Source organism: Cervus elaphus, chromosome 19 (genome assembly GCF_910594005.1).
Source record: "Cervus elaphus chromosome 19, mCerEla1.1, whole genome shotgun sequence".
In the NCBI taxonomy this organism is placed as follows: Eukaryota; Metazoa; Chordata; class Mammalia; order Artiodactyla; family Cervidae; genus Cervus; species Cervus elaphus.
Window position 1 is genome coordinate 66,260,715 of NC_057833.1, and position 25,496 is coordinate 66,286,210.

Genomic DNA, 25,496 nt, shown 5'->3' on the forward strand with positions numbered 1-25,496 from the left:
TCGAGTCTCCTGCATTGGCAGGTGGATTCTTTACTGCTAAGGCACCATGGCAGCCCCAAACAAATTATACATATATACACATGTATATGATAAAGTAAGGGTGATTTTAATTTTTGTTTTCTAGTATCTTCCATAAAAATACATTGCGTGTGTACACACATTTATACATAATATATGCAACATATTAATAATTGTTATTAATAATATATTAATAAATAACACATTAATAAACAATAATATAGTATCAATACTTGAGCTTCACTAGTGGCTCAGAGAGTAAAGAATCTGCCTCAATGTGGGAGACACAGGTTTGATTCCTGGGTCAGAAGATCCCCTGGAGAAGGGCATGGCAACCCACTCCAGTATTCTTGCGTGGAGAATCCCATGGACAGAGGAGCCTGGTGGGCTACAGTCCATAGAGTCGCAGAGAGTCAGACATGACTGAGCAACTAACACACACAATATTAATACTTAATTACCAATATTACTATGTTTTGCTATATATATGGTTTAAGATAGGTGTGTATATACATATGTGTGTGTGTGTATAGTTTCTGAGTAGCTCAATGTATTATATTTAAGTTCAGTACAGTGTGACTCAGCACTCAAAAGCAAGGACACAAACATAGTTCTTGATCAGAGCCTGAGACAGTTCAGTCTGGAGTTGGTGGAGTGTACAGGCTCTTTATTATATCATATATATTATAATAATATAAATTTTCCTATTCTGGCATTGGGGTGGGGATGCCGTTTCCCATATCACCTCATGACCCAAGATGTCTGTCAATCTTCAGCCAGTAGGTAAAGGAAAGGAAAAGTATACTTTTTTGGAGTAAGATACTATCCCACTGAGAAATGTAGCCTTTGTTGCAGGCAGCCACACACCCAGTCAGAGACTGGGGTTCTTTCACTATGGGCAAAAGTGGGGAGTGGGTATTGGAGAGCAAGCTGAGGTCTCTGCCACACTCAGGCGGGAGTCACAGAGGCTTGAATTTCTCAGAGGAGATGGTTTTCATATTGATGCTGGCAAACATGTCTTTGCCTATGTCAATTAACAATGTCCTCTTTTCTCTCCCAAATCATTTCCCTTCCAGCATGTTCAGCAGGTAAATAACATTTGTTAATATTCGTTCTGGCCTTCACCCATGTCTGGGCGTTTCCAAATGCCCAGTGTTCCCGACCGAGGTGGTCTTCGCCTTGGACATGTCAGATGACGTCTCCCAGTTGGATTTTGAGAGAATGAGAGACATTTTACTGTCTCTGCTGATGAAGATGGAAATCAGTAGGAGTAACTGCCCCACGGGTGCCCGGGTGGCCACTGTCTCCTACAGCAGTGGAACCAATTACCTGGTTCGCCTCTCTGATCGCAAGGGGAGGCCCGCGCTCCTGCAGGCGGTCAGGGGGCTCTCGCCGGCAGGCTCATCTGGCAGCAGGCACCTTGGGGACGCCGTGAGGTTTGTGGCTAGACACGTATTCAAGCGCGTGCGTGCAGGCCCTCTCCTGAGGAAGGTGGCCGTGTTCTTCCAGGCTGGCTGGACCTGGGATGCAGGTTCTATCAGCACTGCCATGCTGGAGCTCAGCCTGTTGGACATCACTTCTGTGGTCATCACCTTCACGGAGGACCACAACCTCCCGGATGCCCTGCTGGTCAGTGGGGGACTGAGGCTGGGCAGGGGTCCAGGGGTTAGTGCTTAGCATGTGGGGAGTGAGAGCTGGTCAGAGGAAGAATTCTCCAGAAACTGATGTATATGTGTGTGGGGGAGACAGGTGCAGGGATGTCTCATTACAGACTCGGTTGCCAGTGTAACTGCTGGTAGCCAGTGGCCATCCTTGAGTATATACTCCATGCCATGTGCCTTTTAAAGAGTCTTATTGAATTCCCCTCAAACTCTATAAGGTAGATGTCATTGTAGAACTCCTTTTTAGAGTTAAGAATACTGAGGCTTAGACAGGTTAAGTATGTCTTCAAAGGTCAAATATCTTGTTAGGTGCAGGCTGATTTTTATCTAACTTGACAGCCTGTGCTTACCCACTCTGCTAACCTGTATGATGAGGCAGGGGACAGGGCAGGCAGTCCACAGACTGTAATTTATCTTCTCTGTTTTACTTGGGGTATAAAACCCATGGGGGCTTCCCTGGTGGCTCAGTGGTAGAGAATCTGCCTGCTAATGCAGGAGACGCAGGTTCAATCCCTGAGTTGGGAAGATCCCTGGAGGAGGAAATGGCAACCCACTCCAGCATTCTTGCCTGGGAAATCCCATGGATAGAGGAGCCTGGTGGGCTACAGTCCATGGGATTGCAAAAGATTTGGACGTGACTAAGTACTCAGCACATGCATTCTTAAAATCCATATCCATATACAAAGTGGATAAGGGGTGCTTATTTTAAGGATGCAGCAAGATGGATTTTCATATGTGTTAAAAGCCCAATGACAAAGACATAGTTCAAGATAACTGAATACTTCAGGCATTCTGTATGTTTCCTCCTATGACCTTTCCAGCTTCTGTCACCATTGAATGGTTTCATCTGATCTGGTCCTTTGTGCAGATGGAATCTGACAGCATGTCTCTCTTTGTATCTGGCTTCTTTCACTCAACTTGCTGTCTGTTCTCTTGTTCATTCATATAGTTTAATTTTTTATTGAGTAATTTTTTAAACCTAAAGTTCTCTAGTGTTGTATGTATATAGCACATTTTATTTTTTGAAATTGAAAGATAGTTGATTTATAGTTTTGTGTTTCAGGTATATAGCTGATTCGTGTATATATATATATATATATGAATATGCATATCATATATATATATGTATATGAGTCTTTTTCAGATTCTTTTCCATTATAGATTGCCCCAAGGTGTTGAATATAATTCCCTGGCTATACAGTGGATCTTTGTTGTTTATCTGTCTTATATACAGTAGTGTGCATATGCTAATCCCAAACTCCTAACTTATCCCTCCTTCCTTTCTCCCCTTTGGTAATCATATTTTAGTCTTCTACATGTACCACAATGTATTCATCGATCTAGTCTCTAAACTTTACTCTTCTAACTAAAACCCATGTAAAACCTTCTTATGGGACATCTTGGATGATTTATAAGAATGAAAGACGATTTCCTTCTTCAGTGATTTCAATAGGCTGATGCATATAAGTTGGAGCTATGTTTCATTGTCAATATTCAACTGTTTCTGACCTGCAAAAATGGAAATGTCATATGGTTCAATCTAATTGCTAAAAAAGTCATCTGTACTGGACTCTTTAGCTTTCTCTGAAGGTTGGGTGTGCAGTTTGTGTGGTAGGTGAGAGATTTTGTTGACATAGCTGTGAATATGCTTCTAGGAATCAATAGGTAAAATTGTGACAGCTTGTGAACTGTTGAGAATGATGGACAAAATATCTTTAGTTTTCAGAAATTAAGTTAAGATACTGAGGATTAGTCCCTCTTGCCTCCCAGGATGTCTGGGCAGGAATGGGTAAGGGATGGTGGCAACTCTCAGTAACTGCCTTGAATCGATTAGTAAAGACAGAGTGAGACAAGTTGTTCTCGTTCAGTCACTAAGTTGTGTCCAACTCTTTGCTACCCCATGGACTGCAGCACACCAGGCTTCCCTGTCTTCCACTACCTCCCAGAATTTGCTCAAGTTCATGTCCATTGAAAGTGAAGAGGAAATAAAGAGCCTTTTGATGAAAGTGAAAGAGGAGAGTGAAAAAGTTGGCTTAAAGCTCAACATTCAGAAAACTAAGATCATGGCATCTGGTCCTATCACTTCATGGCAAATAGATGGGGAAACAGTGGCTGACTTTATTTTTTGGGCTCCCAAATCACTGCAGATGGTGATTGCAGCCATGAAATTAAAAGATGCTTACTCTTTGGAAGGAAACTTATGACCAACCTAGACAGCATATTAAAAAGCAGAGACATTACTTTGCCAACAAAGACTGTCTAGTCAAGGCTATGGTTTTTCCAGTGGTCATGCATGGATGTGAGACATACATACATTGGACTATAAAGACAGCTGAGTGCTGAAAAATTGATGCTTTTGAACTGTGGTGTTGGAGAAGACTCTTGAGAGTCCCTTGGACTACAAGGAGATCCAACCAGTCCATCCTAGAGGACATCAGTCCTGGGTGTTAATTGGAAGGACTGATGCTGAAGCTGAAACTCCAGTATTTTCGCCACCTGATGCAAAGAGCTGACTCATCGGAAAAGACCCTGATGGTGGGAAAGATTGAGGGCAGGAGGAGAAGGGGACAACAGAGGATGAGATGGTTGGATGGCTTCACCGACTCAATGGACATGGGTTTGGGTAGGCTCCGGGAGTTGGTGATGGACAGGGGGGCCTGCTATGCTGCGGTTCATGGGGTTGCAAAGAGTCGGACATGACTGAGCGACTGAACTGAATTGATGTCCATTGACTCAGTGATGCCATCCAACCATCTTATCCTCTGCTGCCCTCTTCTCCTTTTGTCTTCAATCTTTCCCAGCATCAGGGTCTTTTCCAATGAGTCAGCTCTTCATATCAGATGGCCAAAATATAGGAGCTTCAGCTTTAATATCAGTTCTTCCAATGAACATTGGGGGTTGATTTCCTTTCAGATTGATGAGTTTGATCTCCTTGCAGTTCAAGGGACTTTCGAGAGTCTTCTCCAGTACCACAATTCAAAAGCATCAATTTTTTGTTGCTCAGCCTTCTTTATTGTCCAACTCTCACATCCATAAGTGACTGCTCTAAAAACCATAGCTTTGACTGTACGGACCTTTGTTGGCAAAGTTATGTCTTTGCTTTTTAATATGCTGTGTAGGTTTGTCATAGCTTTCCTTCCAAGAAGGAAGCTTCTTCTAATTTCCTGGCTGCAGTCACCATCTACAGTGATTTTGGAGCCCATGAAAAGAAATCAGTCACTGTTTCCATTTTCCCCTTCTAGTTGCCATGAGGAGATGGGACCAGATGCCTTGACCTTAGATTTTTTTAATATTGAGTTTTAAGGCAGCTTTTTCACTCCCCTCATCAGGAGGCTCTTTAGTTCCTGTTTGCTTTCTGCTGTAAGAGTGGTATCATCTGCATATCTGATGTTAATATTTCTCCCAGCAATCTTGATTCCAGCTTGTGATTCATCCAGCCCAGCATTTCCCATGATGTACTCTGTATGTAAGTTAAATAATCTACAGCCTTATCAAGGTCCTTTCCCAATTTTGAACCAATCAGTTGTTCCATGTAAGGTTCTAACTGTTGCTTCTTGACCTGCATATAGGTTTCTCAAGAGATAGGTAAGGTGGTCTGGTATTCCCATCTCTTGAAGAGTTTTCCACAGTTTGTTGTGATCCACATAGTCAAAGGCTTTCTCCTAGTCAATGAAGCAGAAGTAGATGTTTTCCTGGAACTCTCTTGCTTCCTGTATGATCCAACAAATGTTGGCAATTTGATCTCTGGTTCCTTTGTCTTTTCTAAACCCAGGTTGTGTATCTGGAAGTTCTCAGTATATATACTTCTGAAGCTTAGCTTAAAGGATTTTTAACATAACCTTGCTAGCATGGGGAATGAGTGCAATTGCCCAATAGTTTGAATATTCTTTGACACTGCCCTCCTTTGTGGTTGGAATGAAAACTGACCTTTTCCAGTCCAGTGGACACTGCCGAGTTTTCTAAATTTGCTGACATATTGAGTGCAGCACTTTAACAACATCATCTTTTAGGATTTTAAATAGCTGAGATTCCATCACCTCTACTAGCTTTGTTCATAGTAATGTTTCATAAGGCCCACTTGACTTTACATTCCAGGATGTCTGACTCTAGGTGCATGACCATACCAGCCTGGTTATCCCAGTCATTCAGACCTTTTTTGTATTATTCTTCTGTGTATTTTTGCCACCTCTTCTTAATCTCTGTTAGGTTTTTACTGTTTTTGTCCTTTATCATGCCCATCCTTGCATGAAATGTACCCTTGATATCTCCAATTCTCTTGAAGAGATCTCTATTCTATTGTTTTCCTCTATTTCTTTGCATTGTTCATTGAACAAGGCCTTCTTATCTCTCCTTGCTTTTCTCTGGAACTCTGCATTCTGTTGGGTATATCTTTCCTTTTCTCCCTTGCTTTTTGCTTCTCTTCTTTTCTCAGGTGTTTGTAAAGTCTCCTCAGACAATCACTTTGCCTTCTTGCATTTCTTTTTCTTTGGGATGGTTTTGGTCACCACCTCCTGGACAATGTTAGGAACCTGTTTCCATAGTTCTTCAGGCACTCTGTCTGCCAAATTAGTCATTTTAATCTGTTTATCACCTCCACTGTATAATCATAAGAAATTTGATTTAGGTAATACATGAATAGCATAGTGGTTTTCCCTACTTTCTTCAACTTAAGCCTGAATTTTGCAACAAGGAGCTCATGAAATGAGTCACTGTCAGCTCCAAGTCTTGTTTTTGCTGACTGTATAGAGCTTCTCCATCTTTGGCTGCAAAGAATATAATTAATCTGATTTTGGTATTGACCATCTGGTAATGTCTATGTGTAGAGTCATCTCTTGTATTGGAAAAAGGTGTGGGAAAGGGATTGTTGAGAAGGATTTGTTGTTGTTGGAAAATGGTGTTTATTATGACCAGAGCATGTTTTTGGCGTGGTTCTCCCCTTCATGTATCACAGCCTTGAAGTGGTGAAGGGACTTGCATAATTCAATGAAGCTATGAGTCGATGCCATTCAGGGTCACCCAAGATGGATGGGTCATAGTGGAGAATTCTGACAAAATATGATTTTCTGGAGAAGGGAAATGCAACCACTCGAGTATTCCTGCTGCAAGAACCCCATGAACAGTACACGAAGACGAAAAGATGTCACACTGAAAGAAGAATTCCACAGGTCAGAAGGTGCCCAACATGCTACTGTGGAAGAGGGGAGGACAGTTACTAATAGCTCCAGGAAGAATGAAGCCACTGGGTCAAAGAGCAAATGACACTCAGTTGTGGAGGTGTCTGGTGGTGAAAGTTAAGTCTGTTGCTCTAAAGAACAACATTGCATAGGGACCTGGAATGTTAGGTCCATGAATCAAGGTAAGCCGGACATGGTCAAGTAGGATATGGCAAGAGTGAACATCGGCATCTTAGGAATCAGTGAATTAAAATGCCTTTTTGTACTGTTCATGGGGTTATTGCAGCAACCAGTGAACTAAGATGGATGAGTATGGGCGAATTTAATTCAGATGACCATTATGTCTGCTACTGTGGGCAAGAATCTCTTAGAATAAATGGAGTAGCCCTCATAGTCAATGAAAGAGTCCAAAATGCAGTGCCTTAGTTCAGTGTCAAAAAAGACAGAATGATCCTGGTTCATTTCCAGAGTAAAGCATTCAATACCACAGTAATCCAAGTCTATGCCCCAACCATCGATGCCGAAGAAGCTGAAGTTGACCAGTTCCATGAAGACCTACAAAACCTTCTATAACCAACACCAAAAAATATGTCCTTTTCATCATAGAGGATTGGAATGCAAAAGTAGAAAGTCAAGAGATACCCAGAGTAACAGGCAAATTTGGCCTTGGAGCACAAAATGAAGCAAGGAAAAGGCGAAAAGAATTTTTCCAAGAGACAAGTTATGCCTTATTATTTTTATTTTTATTGAAGTATAATTGACTTAACAATATTTTACTGGCTTCAAGTGTGTACAACATAGTGATTCAATATTTTTATACATTACAAAATGATCACCACAGTAAGTCTAGTCATGATATGTCACCATGAAAGATATTGCATAGTTACTGACTATCTTCCCCATACTCTACATTTCATACCTGTGAGTCACTTACTTTGTAATGGGAAGTTTATACGTCTTAACCTCCCTCACCGACTTCTCTCATCCCCCTACACACCCCTCTCTGGCAACCACCTGTTTGTTTTCTGTATCTACAAGTCTTTCTGTTTTGTTACATTTGTTCATTTGTTAGATTCCACACATGAGTGAAATCAGGTTGTAATTTGTTTCTCCATTTGATTTAGTTCACTTAGCATAATACCATCTAGGTCTGTCCATGTTGTTGTCACATATGGCAAGATTTCATTCTGTTTATGAGTGATAGCTCATTGTGTGCATGTGTATACATATCTCTCTCTATGTGTGTGTGTGTATATATATATATCTGTATGTGCGTGTGTGTGTGCATGCGCATGCAATGTGTTCAGTCACTCAATCGTGTCTGACTCTTTGTGACACCATGGACTGTAGCCCACAAGGTTCTTCTGTCCATGATGTTTTCCTGTCAAGAATACTGGAATGGATTGCTATTTCCTACTCCAGGGAATCTTCCCAACCCAGGAATTGAATCCGTGTTTCTTGTACCTCCTGCATGGGCAGGCAGATTCTTCATCATTGTGCCAGCTGGGAAGCCTATATATGTATATAGTCCCCTCTGTCCACGGATATATATGAAAGTGTGAAAGGGAAAGTGTTAGTCACTCAGTTATGTCCAGCTCTTTGTGACCTCATGGACTGTAGCCTGCCTGCCAGGCTCTTCTGTCCATGGAACTCTCCAGACAAGACTACTAGAGTGGGTAGCCATTTTCTTCTCCAGGGGATCTTCCTGACCCAGGGATTGAACCTGGGTCTCCTGTATTGCAGGCAGATTCTTTACCCTCTGAGCCACCAGGGAAGCACACACACACACATACACACACACGACATCTTTTTTATTCATTCATCTGTTGAGGGATACTTGGGTTGCTTCCATTTCATAGCTGTTGTAAATAATGCTGCCATGAACACAAGTGTGCATGTATCTTTTGTATCTGTATTTTGTTCTGTTTGGGTAAAAACCCAGAAGTGAAATTGCTGGATCATATGGTAGTTCTATTTTTAGTTTTTGAGGAACCGCTATACTGATTCCACAGTAGCTGCACCTGTTTACATTCTCACCAACAGTGCATGAGGCTTCCCTTTTCTCCACATCTTCACCAATGACTGTTCTTTTTTTGACGATACCATTCTGACAGGTATGAAATGACGTTTCATTGTGGTTTTGATTTCCCTGGTGATTAGTGACGTTGAGTATCTTTTCATGTATCTTTTCATACATGGCCATCTGTATGTTTTTGGAAAAATATTCAGGTCCTCTGCCCATTTTGTAGTCAGGTTGTTTTTTCAATGCTGAGTCATATGCATTCTTTCTATACTCATTGGATATACGATTTGCAGATATATTCTCCCCTTCAGTGGTCTGCCTTTTATTTCTGTTGATAGTTTCCTTCACTGTGCAAAAGCTTTTTAGTTCACTGCCAGCTGAAAGGTACTTGCATCTCAGTTCTATCCTTTTTTTTTGTTGTTGTTGTTCCACTCTCCTCTTCATTCCTTAGACATATTCTTGTCCCAAGATGCTGAGGAATCACTCTGTGCCTTAAATTTAACATTTAGGAAGGATGTTAAGCAGTACTTGCTAGCTCAAATGTAGCGAATGACCTTGTTTCTGGTGACATTGGCAAGGATATAAACCATAAAAACAATAATCACATCCTCAGAGCCTTTTAGAAAATCCTCATTTCTTCACAACTGGGCAGATTGCATCCCACAACCTCCCTCACTCTGTGCTTTATCCTTTGTGGAATTGAGTTAGGAGAGTGAGACTATCCTGTAATTTTCCTTCTGAATCATCTGCCTGAGGGCTCCCTGTGGTGATCTGTGGGGCTTTTTGTCTTTCATCTCTATGTTATTTTATTTTTTAGAATAACTTATTATTCTAATGCTTCTCAAAAAATGATGGTTGTTCAATTTAAAATGATTGTCTTAACTGATCCCCTAATTTCTCAGTCCATTTAAACATGCTTGGAAGTTGTGGGGCATGTTGGCAAGATTTCTTAAGCCGTCCATTTTATCAACCTGAGCTCTAAATAAAGCAGTATTATAACACTTGGGCTATTTGTGTCGAATCCCATTAAGAACTGTCCAGTTGTCTTGTGTCCTAAAACATAAGACTTAATTTGCACCCCCTTTTAAAGTCTAAAAATGGAGCATTACAGGGGAAATGCAACTTGTGTGCCTCATTTTAAATTTCATTTTTCTTTATGAAAAATCTAGCATTTGTTCCTTTGAAACAATAGCTTTTAAAATAGCTCACATTTATTGATCCAGGTGCTATTCAAAGATCTTCCCATGTATAGATTCATTTAATCCTTACAACAATTCGAATAGATAACTGATGTTTTTTCAGATGATGAAACTGAGGCACAGAGAAGAAAATAAGTTTCTCAGGGTCTGGAATCCCCATTCACAATGAGATTTTAATCCAAAAGTCAAAAATAGGAAAATAAGATAATTGAGAAGTTCTCAGCTCCTCCTGTATATTAATTAGTTTTATCTATACAAGAGAAGGAAATGGCACCCACTCCAGTATTCTTGTCTGAAGAATCCCATGGACAAAGGAGCCTGGTGGGCTACAGTCCATGGGGTCACAAAGAGTCAGACTGAGTAACACACACACACATACAAGAATACTGTGAGAAAGATTGATGAACTGGTTCTATTTCTCTTTCTGTGTATTGCTCTTAAAAAAAAATTCCTAAGAATTGGCTATCATGGAGACAAAAGCCATTAGCTGTAGAAGATGAAAATATTAACAGGAAGGCCAAAGGGATTTGGTGGGGTGGGGGTGGGGGGGCGTAATTTAAAAATGGTATAGTTTAGAAGTCAGAAAAGTTGCAGGAGGACATTCATCTTCTTTTTTTTTTTCTGAAGGATCTGCTGGGTTGTCCAGACACACACCCAGAGGCCATGGATGACCTGTTGCTGAGGCCCTGTGGGCTGCTGGTTTTGACTAGATTGTTACCACCCAAGAGGGACCACCAGGATCAGAAGCCAAGGACAGGAATTAAGCAGTGAGGCTTTAAACTCCAGCTTTGCCCCTTGTATAACCTGGACATGTGATTTGTCAGTGGTGCTTCAATTTAGTCACATGTGGAATGGGGATAAACTCACAGATTTGCTGTGAGAGCTACAAGAGGTAGTGTTTACAGGGACATCCAACACTTTCTGTGTATACAGAATGCAGGCCATTGTTACTGCTGTCTCCTCAAGGGCATTCATTACCAGTGCGCCTTTGCCTAGTAACTGCATGTGAAATTGGAAAGCTTCCATTTATTTATAGCACCTGGGAAGTTCCAGCCACCATGCTATATGCTTTTTGTGCCTTGTCATCATCACTCCACACTCCCCAAGGTGTGTTCACGGGACTAGCAACCTATCAGGCTTACCCAGGTTTGCAAGAAATGCCAAATCTTAACCTTTCTCCCTGACCCAGTCCATCAGGCTCTGTATCTTTAATGAGATCCCCTCATGGTTTCCATGAATGGTAGAGTCTGAGGGGTCTTGGGCTGATCCTCATACTAATCCTGCAAGTTAATTATGATAAAACATTTCCCAGAGGAAGTGAGGGAAGGTCAGAGCTGAACTGACTTGTTCTAAATGACACAGTCTTGAATCCGCACCCTGGAGGTCTGATTCCCGGGTTCCTCTCTGTCACTCAACACCCCCAATCCAAGGTCGGCTCCCAGCATTTGCTGGGATGTCCAGGAAGAGCCAGCAGCTTCATGGCATTCCTGGTGGGGCCATGTCTCCTGCCTGGAGCTGAAACGAGATGCCAGATGGTTTCTAACTCTGCCTTCCTGGGGTCCCATCAGCCCTTCCTCAGCCCACGGTGACTCCTGCTTCTTAGCACTTGCTTCCTTCCCCTCTTCTCCCATCTGCCTGAGCCAAGAGCCTCCTCCAGCTCATTCCCAGGAAACAGCATTGTCCTGTGGCCTCTGGGAACTTAGCTCAAAAGCAGTCAAGAATTGATTTGAACCTTGTGGGTTTCTTGAGCTCAGGGCCCACAGAGTGTTCTTTAATGCTGGGGTCTGAGGTTTGAAGGTTGTCTGTATCCTTCAAGAATGTTATCTATTTTAAAAAAAGAGAAAGTTTATGCAAATCCCCGTGCTTTATCCTTTCCCGCCCCTCCCCCATGCACTATGTCTTTCAGTTCAGTTCAGTTCAGTCCCTCAGTCGTGTCCGACTCTTTGCAACCCCATGGACTGCAGCACGCCAGGCCTCCCTGTCCATCACCAACTCCCGTAGTTTACCTGTCTTTAAAGAGGAGAATGAAAAAGTTGGCTTAAAACTCAACATTCAGAAAACTAAGATCATAGCATCTGGTCCCATCACTCCATGGCAAATAGATGGGGAAGCTGTGGAAACAGTGTCAGACTTTATTTTTTTGGGCTCCCAAATCACTGCAGATGGTGATTGCAGCCATGAAATTAAAAGACGCTTACTCCTTGGAAGGAAAGTTATGACCAACCTAGATAGCATATTAAAGAGCAGAGACATTACTTTGCCAACAAAGGTCCGTCTAGTCAAGGCTATGGTTTTTCTAGTGGTCATGTATGGATGTGAGAGTTGGACTGTGAAGAAAGCTGAGCACAGAAGAATTGATGGTTTTGAACTGTGGTGTTGGAGAAAACTCTTGAGAGTCCCTTGGACTGCAAGGAGATCCAACCAGTCCATCCTAAAGGAGATCAGTCCTGGGTGTTAATTGGAAGGACTGATGCTGAAGCTGAAACTCAAGTACTTTGGCCACCTCATGCGAAGAGTTGACTCATTGCAAAAGACCCTGATGGCTGGGAGGGATTGGGGGCAGGAGCATCACGTAGCTTGTGTTTCATGCTCCTTGTTGGTGAGATTTCCTTCTCTGGTGCTGAGGGGTGTCTGCAGTGGGGATCATGGAGCCAGGTTCCTCTTTTCACGTTGACATTCCCTCCCACAGGATCTCTCTGCTTGAGCCTTCTTCAGAATCATCTTGTCTACCTTACCAGTGACTGTGCCAGCAAGCCCGAAGTCAAAGTAATGAGATGTTAATGAATAACAGCTAGATGCGGGTAAGTCTAAAGTGAATCAGAGTTCCCCATACACCTCCACTGTGTCTTTGTGTACTTGTTCCCACAATTTGATCTTTGCAAGAATAGTAAAAAATTTTAAGTGTTATCATAAAAGCATTCTTCCTTGGAGTTTAAAAAAAGATAAAAGTTTTGTAGTGATTCCAATTCAGTTGGATTTGGTTGTTCTCCAGCCAGCAGAACAGCAGATGGAGGAGTTCAGCTGCTGTGAGCAGAAAGTTAACACCGTGTTTCGAACAAGGCAGATGCAGAGGACACTAATGAAGAACCAGGCTGTGCTGAGACAGGAAGAAACCTCAGCAGCATTGACTCCTACCCCAAATTCTGTTGTTGAGGAAATAGGCCAAAGGCTTGTCCAAGGCCACCCAGCCAATTCTGGCAAACCAAGGACTAGGACCTGAGTTCCTGACACCTAGTTCCATTGATGTTGCCTAGAACTTTTCCTGTGAACCTTTCCTTTATAATTAATGCAAACTTGAGGGTATGCTTGAATTTATTTGAAGTCTTTCATACTACCTCTAAAAGTCTCATCAATTTTGCATTTTATAAGACACTTTAACAATGTTTCCCATGATTTAAGCATAATATTCCCCAGGTTAGCCTTTCCCCACAACTCTTGGAGGAAAGTCCATGCTCCCAGTGTGACCCCAGACTTCTCATATCTGCTGGAACACTGCTGTGGATCCTTGTCTCAGAAGCCTTCCAAGCTGCCTCACGTGGTTTCCAGGAAAACTGTTAATGTGCTACATCCATGCCGACACTGTTGTCTCTAATGCTTGGTGATTTATTACACCCACTTTAGTTTGGTTGACACTGATCTGATGACCATGTGGGATGGATCTGAATGTTGGGTGTTGGCAACTTCGCACTCACTGCTCGTGTCAGCCTCCTCCATCTGGCTGGGTGTTGCAGGGTTTCAGATGTGCTGCCTGTTGGAGTCTGTCTTCTCCTATCTCTGGGGGTGGAGGGTGTTGAGAAGAATCATGAATAACCACTGCTTATCTCTGGGCATCTGTGCATGCTGTTCCTTCACACCATAATGCTTCTTTGCCAGTTGAGGGTCGTCCTGATTCTCCCCAAAGTGCCAGATGTCATTATCCTTATCAGGTTCCCTTTATCCATCCACTTTGAAATGAATCTCCAGTTCCTATGTTACTAAAACGTGTCATGGGGTCTCTTTCTTTCTTGAAAATGGTTTCTCCATCCTTCCACTTAGGTTTTTAAGCTCTTTGAAGGTGTGACTCTGTCATTTTTGTCTCCAAATGGTTTGTTATGTCTTTTACCTAGCAGCTGTTTCGTCAGTCTTGGTTGACCTAAATGTCTGAGTCAGGAAAAAGCCTCATTTTGGATGGCTTTTAGCACGGAAGACTTAGGAATGTTCTCATGTTTGTTTTGTGTTATGAAAAGCTCCACTCTCGCTATTTCTTTCCCCACAAGGGTTTTTCCTTCAGGGAAGCTCAGTGTGAAGGATCACGCTGGGGATACACGGCAGTCCTAACAGAAAGGGTGAATGCTCTGTAAGAAGTGTGTGTTCCAGAATGTTCTTTTCCAAAGTAAACCCCACCCATCTGCTCCCTGAGGACAGGCATGACATCTTTGCATGCTGAGCACCTTGCCATCAGAGGAGGGGCCAGGTCTGCTTGGTCCCAGCCAAAGGGATGCAGGGGGCAGTGCTGACTCCCAGGGAGGTACTGTCCTACACGCTTTAAAAAAATGATTTATTTTATATATTTATTTGGCTGTGCTGGGCCTTAGTTGCAGCGTGCAGTCTTCCCTTGTGGAGCACAGACTCAGGAGCTGTGGTACACGGGCTTAGCTGCCCCACACGGGCATGTGGGGTCTTTCTCAACCAGGGATCGAACCTGTGCCCCGTGCACTGGAAGGCAAATTCTCAACGAGGGAAGTCCCTGTCCTACATGCTTTGACAGAGTGGAAAACCACATGGCCATGACTAAGCTTAGATCTGGCTCTTTGCAATCCACACCTCAATTCCTGAGAGAAATAATATGAAAGTGTTTCTAATCATTACAAGGTGGAAACCCTGCAAAGAGCCTGCATTAGTCAGAGCTTTCCTGCCCCAGTCTCAGGGGCTCAACACCAGAAAGTGTTATTTCTCCATCTGTCACCAGTGATGTGGGTTCTTCGGGGGTGTGGGTGAAAGGAAGGGTACTTTGCTGCATTCAGGACCCAGGCTCCTTCTGTCAGTGACCCCATCATGCCCTAGGGATTCAAGGCCTTTTCTGAATCCTCCACAGCTGGCTGGCAAAGGAGGCAGGGGAGCTCGTGCATACCCTGGAAATGGCATTCACTGCTTCCACCTTCATGCTGTTGGCTAGACCCTGGTCATATAGTACAAGTGACTGCAGAGAAGGATGAAAATGTAGTCTCGTTTTCAGAAGAAGAGAGAATAAGTTTGTTGATTGTCTAGCCAGTTATCACATGGACCTTGCTGGATTCATTACTGTTAATATAATTTGTCTTTTAAACCTGATATCAGTTACTAAATTAATCATTATAGGAAAGGTTCTGTGAAGGAGACAAATAGATTTGCCATCCCTACAAAACCTTCCCTGATTCTCCCTCCTTCTTACCAGCTCTGGCCTCTCTGATGATTTCTGCCTCCTTCCATCCTCGTGGCTTATGACCTAGATCTGTGGCCATGTCCTTGAAGGGTCTGCATGTTCATGATTAATAACTCCCACCACACTGCATCACACACGGTGGACAATTGCTGAAGATTTGCAGAATTTATAGAAGACTGAAGCCTTAACTCCCTTACCCTTACTCCAACACAACCTGACGTTGGTTGAGTTTTATACACGTGGCCACACCTCATGTGCCCACACCGATGGTATAGTCCACCCTCCAGGTTAGGACTGGAGAACTAAGTGACTGTAAATAGCTGGACTAGAAATGCCAAATTATATAGACATAGAGAGGTACACGTGTTCTTTAAAAAATATCGTATTAATGTTTTTCTCATCTGAATTGGAAGGTGTCTGAAAAATATGGCCTGAGATTTAGCTCTGCTAATGATAACCTCGTGTATGTGTTGGCACTAGATGAATAGAAGCAACAGATTTCATCTGTATGTCTGGGAGGTGAAGAGCCAGCAGCATGTGGAAGGCATGGCCCACTGCACTCTCTGCTGTGGTAAGCCTGGACGGCACTGCTGGTGGGATTGATGTCTTCAGAGCAGGATGAATTAGCTGGTGGCCACAGGCCAGCTCTGCTCCACAGATGTGTATCAGTTTTTCTTAGGAAGTCAGAATGGGCTGGAGAGTCTCAGACACGGCATTCCCTTGTGGCCACAGTCAGCCAGAGATGCGCGGTGCCTGCCCTCTTTGGAAAGCAAGTGTCTGCTAGTGCCCCGCCATCCCGTCCCTCCCGCTCCCTAGCTTCTGATCCCAGCCCCTCTGCCTCCTTACCGGTCCTGCCAAAGCTCCTGGATATGCCTGGGTTCGTGTCCCTTCCTCACTGGCCCATTAGTGTGATGGGCAGACCACTGAACGAAGGTCAAGAGCCTTGAGTTCTCGGCCTGGAACTGCCATTGGCCACCAGCAGGGTCTCGGAGAGACCCCAGCTTCCCACACCTAACACCGGCCTGGACACAGAAAGAGCAGTGTTGCTGAAACCCACGCACGCCCACGTGTGAAGAGCTGTCCTGCACATCACCTCCCCTGGGGCCACCCCGAGTCCTGGACAGGAAAGCAAAAGGGGATTCTGTGGCTCCCTCTTCTGGATCCACACTAAGTCCTAAAACTGCCATGAGAGGCGTGGCTCTGAAAACCTGGTCAGATACAGGAACTGCTGTTTGTAGAGCTCGTTACAGCTGATGAACTGCTTTCCCGTTCATTATTTTGTTTGATGCTGCAGTCTCTCTGGGCCTCTACCCACTTCCTGCACAAGCGAAAACCCAGCTGGAGTTTATGGAGCCTGAGCTTTGACTACACAGGCATTGTTCTGAGCACTTACGTATATTAACTCATTTTAAAGTTAAAAACTGCACAAACAACTCCATAAGGGAGGTTTATTATTATGAATATCATTATCTCCGTCGGTGGAGAAGGCAATGGCACCCCACTCCAGTATTCTTGCCTGGAAAATCTCATGGACGGAGGTGCCTGGTAGGCTACAGTCCATGGGGTCGCAGAGTTGAACACGACTGAGCGACTTCACTCTCACTTCCACTTTCTATCTCCATCAGACAGATGTGCCCCAGGTCACACACCCAGTAAGAGGCCGGCCTGACTGTACCAAGTAGGGGGGCTGTGAACCTAGGGGTTAGGAAGCCATGTGGCCCAGTGGCTAGAAACATTAACTGTGGAATTAGATGTACTCTCAACTCTTCCTTCTGAAAACCAGGCATGTTTATTTACAGCGCCCATCTGCTGGCCGAAGTCAGCCCCAGGCAGGCAGGCTTCAGCAGCCGCTCTCCCTACTGAGTGCGGGAAGCATGTGTGCCTAGAAAGGGAAGGGACACGTGCTAACCCGGCTTCTCCTCCGCAGATCAGTGCCTCCTGGCCCCGGACTGCGGGCAGGGCACTCCCAGGCCCCTGCAAGTGGACGTGGACGTTGCCTTTGTGGTGGATGGCTCTCGCGGCATGGGCGCCGACCTCTACCGTGCAGCCTTGACCCTGGTGGATGCCGTGCTCGAAGAGCTGGAGGTGGCTAGGCAGCCGAGCACGTCCCCCCGCGGAGCCCGCGTGGCCCTGGTGACACACACGACCCCCGGCTTCTGGCCTGGAGGCGGGGCGGGCCCCCGTGCTCGAGGGCTTCCACCTGACCGCGTATGGCCACCGGACGCAGATGCAGAGGAGCGTCTGCGAGGCCGTGGGCCACCCCCTGCGGGGAGCACCCACCCTGGGCCATGCCCTGGAGTGGCCGCTGGAGAAGGTGCTCCTGGCTGCCCCGCTGCTCTGGAGGGCTCAGGTCCTCTTTGCCATCGTGGCCAGCGAGACCAGCAGCTGGGACAGGGAGAAGTTAAGGACTCTATCCCTGGAGGCCAAGTGCAAGGGCATCACTCTGTTTGTGCTGGCCTTGGGCCCAGGCGTGGGGACCCACGAGCTGGCAGAGCTGGTCCACGTGGCCAGCTCCCCCTGGGAGCAGCACCTGCTGCTCCTAGAAGGGGTCTCAGAGGTGGAGGTGACTTATGCCCTGGGCTTCACGTGGGCCTTCCTGAACCTCTTAAAAACTGAGCAGATGGGGATGCCGGGTAGGGTGGGAAGAGGCAAGCACAGAGCCTGGCATATGGGTGGGTGGGTACCCATGGCACCTTCACCCTTGCTGAGCTGTAGGCTGCCCCGGGGTCTCCACCTCTAGGGGAGACCCCAGGGAGCACCCTGCTTCCTGAAAACCCTAAGCTATGTTGCCCTGACACTGTGCCAGGCTTAGTGTTGGCTTCTTGTCTGGTGGCTGAGAGGCCTCGGGTTTCCACGGAATCTTTTGATTTTGTCATTTAGCAGAACGAGGATAAAAATCTCTTCCCTATTTGTGAAGCCTGTGTTCAGATATGTGCATGGAAGCAGCACTGTGGTACATGCATGAAGCACAGTTACTGTTATTACTGTGTCCAGGGATCCAGAATACACTGCTATGGAATGGTGCTGCTCAGATTTTAACATGTGCATGCTTTTCCCGGGGATCTAGTTAAACTTTGGATTTTGATTCAGTGGGTCTGAGCTGGGGCCTGAGAGTCTGCATTTTTCAAAAAAATTTCATTGGAATATAGTCAGTGTACAATGTTGTGTTTAATTTCTCTGTGCAGCAAAGTGGGCAGTCTGCGTTTTAAATAAGCTCCTGGTTAATGCTGCTGCTGCTGGTTCAGACACCAGGAGTTTTCAGGGACTTGCTAGGAAATGAGGGAGACAGGACAGGAATCTGAAACCTCCCATCTCAGGTTGGAGCGCCAGTGAAAAGTGCTGTGACCGTGCATCTTGGCCAGAATTCTTTCCTGTATCCTGTTCTACTTCCTCACTTCCAGTCAGAACAAGTTGAATGAGATTTATGGGTAACTGGCACCAAATCTGTATCCTAGCATGATGATGGAGATGGTTCGGTTGGAGAGTGGGTATTATGCTGGTCACATTTGTAGGAGTTTGTCTTGGGCTTTGTCCAACTGTGCATAGTACCAAACAACTCATGTGTGGGTACCTCCTTGGGACATGGGAGGCCTTCTTGGTCTCTTTGCTGGGAGACACCAGTTTCTCAGTTTATAAGTGGGTATGACATCCTGTCACATAAAGCTCCTCTGTCACAGAGAGAATAAAGGAAGTCTGATGGACACCTTAGAAGTATAGACACAGCACTTGCGCCTCTGTAACTTGAGAGACATGGACATTAATGAATTGGTTCTAGTCTAAGCTCTGCCACTCAAGAGCTGTGTGATTCTAGAAAGGTCAGTGAACCTTGAGATTCCTTACCTTTGCAAAAGGTGGAAGAAAGAATTGTAACAGGTGACTGAAGGCTTAGTGATTCTTTGAGGGAGAAGGAGGCTAGAGAATTATTTTTCTAGTCTGTTTTAATTTCATTTTACATGTTTTATTACATTAGGTTGCATTTCATATTTTGTTCTATTCTTTTATGTTATAGTTTTATTTTATATTGCTTATACAATAGAATTCATTTTATGCTTTTATTTTTATTTTTTTTTCACATTTTGTTTGTATTTAATTAGGTTAATTTTCACACATTAATGTATCTATAAGTCTTTCAAAATTATCTCAATTATCATTAAATCGATTGGTGTTCTTCTTTTTTTTTCCCCCAATTATATTTATTAGTTGGAGGCTAATTACTTTACAATATTGTAGTGGTTTTTGCCATACATTGACATGAATCAGCCATGGATTTACATGTGTTCCCCATCCTGAACCCCTCTCCCACCTCCCTCCCCATCCCATCCCTCTGGGTCACCCAGTGCACCAGCCCTGAGCACTTGTCTCATGCAATGAGGTAAAATAGAGCACAAGACCAAAACGTTATCCATTAAGACATAAGACATAAAATAAAATCAATTAAAGTATACAATATACAATGAAGCAAAATAAAGTATGACAAAATAAAATACAAAACAAAGAAGTCCATTGACATAAAATAAAAAAGATGTAAACTCAAAGCATAAAATACAAAAATAAAAATTTATACTTTGAGTTTACATCTTTTTGATTTTATGTCAATGGACTTTTTTGTTTTGTATTTTATTTTGTCATACTCTATTTTGCTCATTGTATATTGTATACTTTAATTGATTTTATTTTATATCTTAATGGATAACATTTTGGTCTTGTGCTTTATTTTACTTCATTTTATTTTTGAGTTTCGTACTATTTTGTGCTTTATTTGTTGTGATGTTTTATTTCATTTTTAGGCGGCACTAATCAGTACCCACCTCCAGAGCTCACTGAGCAGTGTGGGGGCCCAAGATGAGGGGACACCCCGCTACAACCCACCTTGCCTGTCAGGAGGTAGGCTGAGGGCAGGGCCGGGCTTGTCCCACGGTTCTGTGTCCTGCAGGGACTGTCTCCCTCAGGTCACAGGCAAACCAGCCCTTGACTCAGACCACTGGGGTTCAGATGCTCCTGTGTTTGACGATTCTGATATGCTTTGATTTCTGTTTCCTTGTTTTTCAATAGTAAGAGTAATACAGGACTGATAAAATTCAAGGAGCATATAAGTGTATTAGAGCAAACAGTAACAATTTTCCTGTTCACTGCATTTCCCATCCTCTAATCCCACGTCCTGGAGGTAAAGTTGATAGCGCTAAACATATTATTCTGATGTTTGTCCCAGCGACCCTGCAAACCTAGGACAATGGCTGGTTTGGTAATGGAGCCGTCCGCAGATACCCAAGTCTGAAGCCCCCGAGCCCAGAGGTGCCAGGTGGGACTCACCCCCTCATTCTCGCAGTCTTCTTTCTGTGCAGGTTGCCCAAGCGCCAGTGTGGCAAATCTGGCCTTACTGATGATTTGAAAGCCCTCGAAGCAAAAGACTCTTTTCAAGAGGAGGATAGAGAAGCCGCAATGACGTCTATCACTCAGCAAGAAGCCCTTGAGAACTATGAAAAGAGTGGCTACGATGCTGAAGAAAATCATCAAAAAGATCCAGCAAAACTGAAAAAAACTGGAAAAGAAAGAAGTCCAGGCAATGTCTATGGTAAAAACACAACTACTTCTTGCTCCTTGGGTTGAATTTACCTTTAAAAATCTTAAAAAAAAAAATCATGTACACTGTGTTAGCATGCAGACCTCAGCTGTTTGTACAGTTTGCTTACAAGAGCACAGATCTGTGTATGCAGCTAAAAATAACTGGTTTAAGGAAACAGTAGAAGGCTGACTTTTATTTGACTATAAATCTGGAGCTAACAGAAGCTGTCTCAGGGAGTGTTACAGAGTCTCACCCCATGGAGTGTCTGTACTTCATTGTGGAAACAATGATCTACTGCAGAAGAGGTGAACATACCCTTGACCTTGAGGGAAGATGCTCTGGCTTGTAGAAGACTCCTTCATCTGTGAGTGGCCACGTGTGTTCTGACCGAGTTTAAGGAACATTTTAGATCCATCTATGACAACTGTGCTTCCCTGGGGCTCAGACAGTAAAGAGTCTGCCTGCAGTGCGGGAGACTGGGGTTTGATCCCTGGATCAGGAGGATCCCCTGGAGAAGGGAATGGCAACCCACTCCAATGTTCTTGCCTGGAGAATTCCGTGAACAGAGGAGCCTGGTGGGCTATAGTCTATGGGATCTCATAGAGTTGAACAGGACTGAACGACTAACACTTTCACTTTTCAAGGCAACTGTAGCATCAATTTTGGATTACAGCCAATGCCACTGCCACCTCTTACATGGGATCAACAAGTTAAGCCAAACAGTAAACACATTAGAAAGAGATCTGAGGGCATTGGTTCTGAAGTTTCTAAAAGGCAGGGAAAGGATAGCTGAGAGTTTCTAGTGAGTGGTATGGTCGGTCTCGCTTAGATTAGATGAGAGGTCACCCCCCAGAGGTTTTTGAATGTGCCTGCATGATTCTGTCTCTGGTGCTCTATCTAGATGGCCATGGAAAAGTTAATTACTCTCTCTGCAGCTCGGTTTTCTGATCTGTAACATGGGGATTATGTGAGTACCTACCTCATGGGGTTGTTTTTGAAGATGAAACTTGATAATATGTTTGCCACACAGTAAGCATACGAGCTAGCTGTTAAGATGCCGATATGTCATATATGTCTTTTCCAAAGAAAACACATATCCAGAGGAAAGGAAAAACTAGACAGACACAGAAATAGTAGGCAGGTCAGTAACGTTTCCCCTCCTTAGGCTACACACTAACCACAGAAAAACTTATCTTGTTGACTCTTCCGCTTTTGGTGTATAATGTCTGCCAAGTGTGCTAAAGGTTACTAAGGCAGTGGTTTTCAATCTTGGCTGTAAATGAGAATCATCTGAGAATTTTTAAGCATTCTCACCGCCCAGGCCTCATCCCAGCACAATTCAATCAGAATCTCTAGGTGTGGAACTGAGCTGGTGATTCCACCGAGCAACCGAGAGTGAGGAGCACGGCCCAAACGAATCCTTCCCCGCAGAATCAAGGTGAACAGGGTGGAAGAGAGCTTCCTCGTGATCAGATTCAGTCCTGTTCGCAGGGGTGTGAAGGCTTCCAGATTCCCCTGGAGCTCTGTTCCTTGGCTGCGGCCAGGGCCCTCCCCCACTGCATCCTAAGGCTGTCCTGTGCCTTGACCTCCTCCTCGCCCTCCTTCCTTCACATCTCCTCCTCTAGCGCATGCCCTGTTTCCTTGTTTGCAGAAGTGAAGGCAGCCAAGTGCAACCTCCTGCAACTCCCTGCGTAGCTGACAGCCTTGCTCCCTGCCCTCCAGTCAGAAGAAAGAGCTGTCTCTGGTCTCTAAGGGAGTGCTGAAAGCCATCAAGGGACCAAAGGGCTTATCAGACCTCGCTGACTGCAGTTCCTCGGGGCTGAATCACTGCGACCCACTGCCTTCCTCGTCAAGTCCTCTCCTGTGTTAGCTTCAGAGATGACACTCATTTTGAAATTTATTCTTTGTTTATTTTTTAATGGAAATATAGTTGATTTCCAGTGTTCTGTTAATTTCTGCTCAGTGACTCAGTTATATATATATGTGTGTGTGTGTGTGTGTGTGTGTGTGTGTATTCTTTTCCATTATGGCTTATCACAGGATGTTGAATATAATTCTCTGTGATTTATAGTAGGACCTGGTTGTCTATCCATTCTATATGTATTAGCTTGCATCTTCTAACTCCAAACTCCCAGTCCATCCCTCCCCTAACCATTTTCCTCATAGCAAGTTCTATGACCAGCAAACTTCGAATCTTTGTGACCCCATGGACGGTGGCCTCCCAAGCTCTTCCATCCATGGGATTCACCAGGCAAGAATACTGGAGTGGGTTGCCATTTCCTTCTCCACGGGAACTTCCTGACCCAGAGATCAAACCCAGGGATCGAACCCGGCTCTCCCGCATTGGAGGCAGACGCTTTAACCTCTGAGCCACCAGGGAAGCCCGCATAGAACCACAAGTCTGTTCTCTATGTATGTGGGTCTGTTTCTGTTTCATAGATGATTTTATTTGCATCATATTTTAGGTTCTACATATAAGTGATATCATACAGTATTTGTCTTTCTGATTTATTTCACTTAGTATGATAATCTGTAGCTCCAACTGTGCACATGTGTCTGAAGTTGCTTCAGTCGTGTCTGACTGTTTGGAACCCTGTGGACTGTAGCCCACAGACTCCTCTGTCCTTGGGATTCTCTAGGCATGAACCCTGGAGTGGGTTGCCATGCCCTCCTCCAGGGGATCTTCCCAATCCAGGGACTGAACCCACATCTCTTATGTCTCCTGCATTGGCAGGTGTGTTCTTTACCACTAGCACCACCTGAGAAGCACCTAGGTCCAATGCTGCAAATGGCAGTCATTCCTTTTTATGGCTAGTATTCCATTGTACCCATGTATCTTATTTCCTTTACCCATTCATCGGTTGATGGATATTGGGTTGTTTCCATGTATTGGTGAATTGTGAAGAATGCTACTTGTGAACACTGGGGTACATGTATCTCTTTGAATTATATCTTTTCTCAGATATATGCCCAGGAGTGGGACTGCAGAAACATATGGCAACTCTGTTTTTAGTTTTTTTGAGGAACCTCCACACTGTTCTCCATAGTCGCTGCAGCAATTTATTAATATATTCCCACCAACAGTGTAGGAGAGTTCCCTTTTCTCCGAACTTTCTCCAGCATTTGTTATTGGTAGACTTTTTTAAAAAGTTAATTTATTTTTTAATGGAAGGATAATTGCTTTACATAATTTTGCTGTTTTCTGTCAAACCTCAACATAACTCAGCCATAGTTGTACATATAACCCATCCCTCTTGAACCTCCCTCCCATCTCTCTCCCCATCCCACCCCTCTAGTTTGATACAGAGATCCTACTTGAGTTTCCTGAGACACATAGCTAATTCCTGTTGGCTGCCTATTTTACACATGGTAATGTCAGCTTCCATGTTACTTCTCCATACATCTCACCCTCTCCTCCCCCTCCCTGTGTCCATAAGCCTGTTCTCTACATCTGTTTCTCCACTGCTGCCCTGTAAATAACTTATTCAGTACCATCTTTCTAGATTCCGTATATATGCATTAGTATATGATATTTCTCTTTCTCTTTCTGACTTACTTCACTCTGTACAATAGGCTCTAGGTTCATCCTCCCCCTTAAACTGACTTAAATGCATTCCTTTTTATGTATGTCTGAGTAATATTTCATTGTTTATATGTACAACAACTTCTTTATCCATTCATCTGTTGATGGACATCTAGGTTGCTTCCATATTCTAGCTATTGTAAATAGTCTGCAGTGAACATTGGGGTACATGTGTCTTTTTCAATTTTGATTTCCTCAGGGTATATGCCTAGGAGTGGGATTTCTGGGTCATATGGTGGTTTTAGTCATAGTGTTTTAAGGAATCTCCATACCATCTTCCATAATGGCTGTATCAATTTACATTTCCACCAACAGTGTAAGAGGGCTCCCTTTTTTCCACATCCTCTCCAGCATTTATTGTTTGTAGATTTTTTGATGAGGGCCATTCTGACCGGTGTGAGGTGATATCTCATTGTAGTTCTGATTTGCATTTCTCTAATAATGAGCGATGTTGAGCATCTTTTCATGTGTTTGTTAGCCATCTGTATGTCTTCTCTGGAGAAATGCCTGTTTAGGTCTTTTTCCCACTTTCTGATTGGGTTGTTTGTTTTTCTAGTATTGAGTTGTTTGAGCTGCTTGTATATTTTGGAAATTAATCCTTTGTCAGTTGCTTCATTTGCTATTATTTTCTCTCATTCTGAGGGTTGTCTTTTCAACCTTTATAGTTTCCCTTGCTATGCAAAAGCTTTTAAGTTTAATCAGGTCCCACTTGTTTATTTATTTATTTTTATTTCCATTACTCTAGGAGGTGGGTCATAGAGGATATTGCTTTGATTTATGTCATTGTATGTTCAGCCTATGTTTTCCTCTAAGAGTTTTATAGTTTCTGATCTTACATTTAGGTCTTTAATCCATTTTGAGTTTATCTTTGTGT

General features: G+C 43.8%; 1 protein-coding gene across 1 annotated transcript in view; it reads left to right on the forward strand.

Annotated features, from left to right (window-relative positions):
- Positions 1-1,125: 1,125 nt before the first annotated feature.
- The window catches only part of LOC122675234 (collagen alpha-4(VI) chain-like), a gene marked incomplete at its 5' end in the record, with an annotated part of 32,670 nt that continues 8,299 nt past the window's right edge, over positions 1,126-25,496 (forward strand). The window contains 4 exons of the mRNA XM_043873658.1: positions 1,126-1,647; positions 10,703-10,842; positions 12,765-12,876; positions 20,819-21,048. Coding sequence (XP_043729593.1) covers positions 1,126-1,647; positions 10,703-10,842; positions 12,765-12,816 — 714 coding nt within the window. The remainder of the gene's footprint in view (positions 1,648-10,702; positions 10,843-12,764; positions 12,877-20,818; positions 21,049-25,496) is intronic.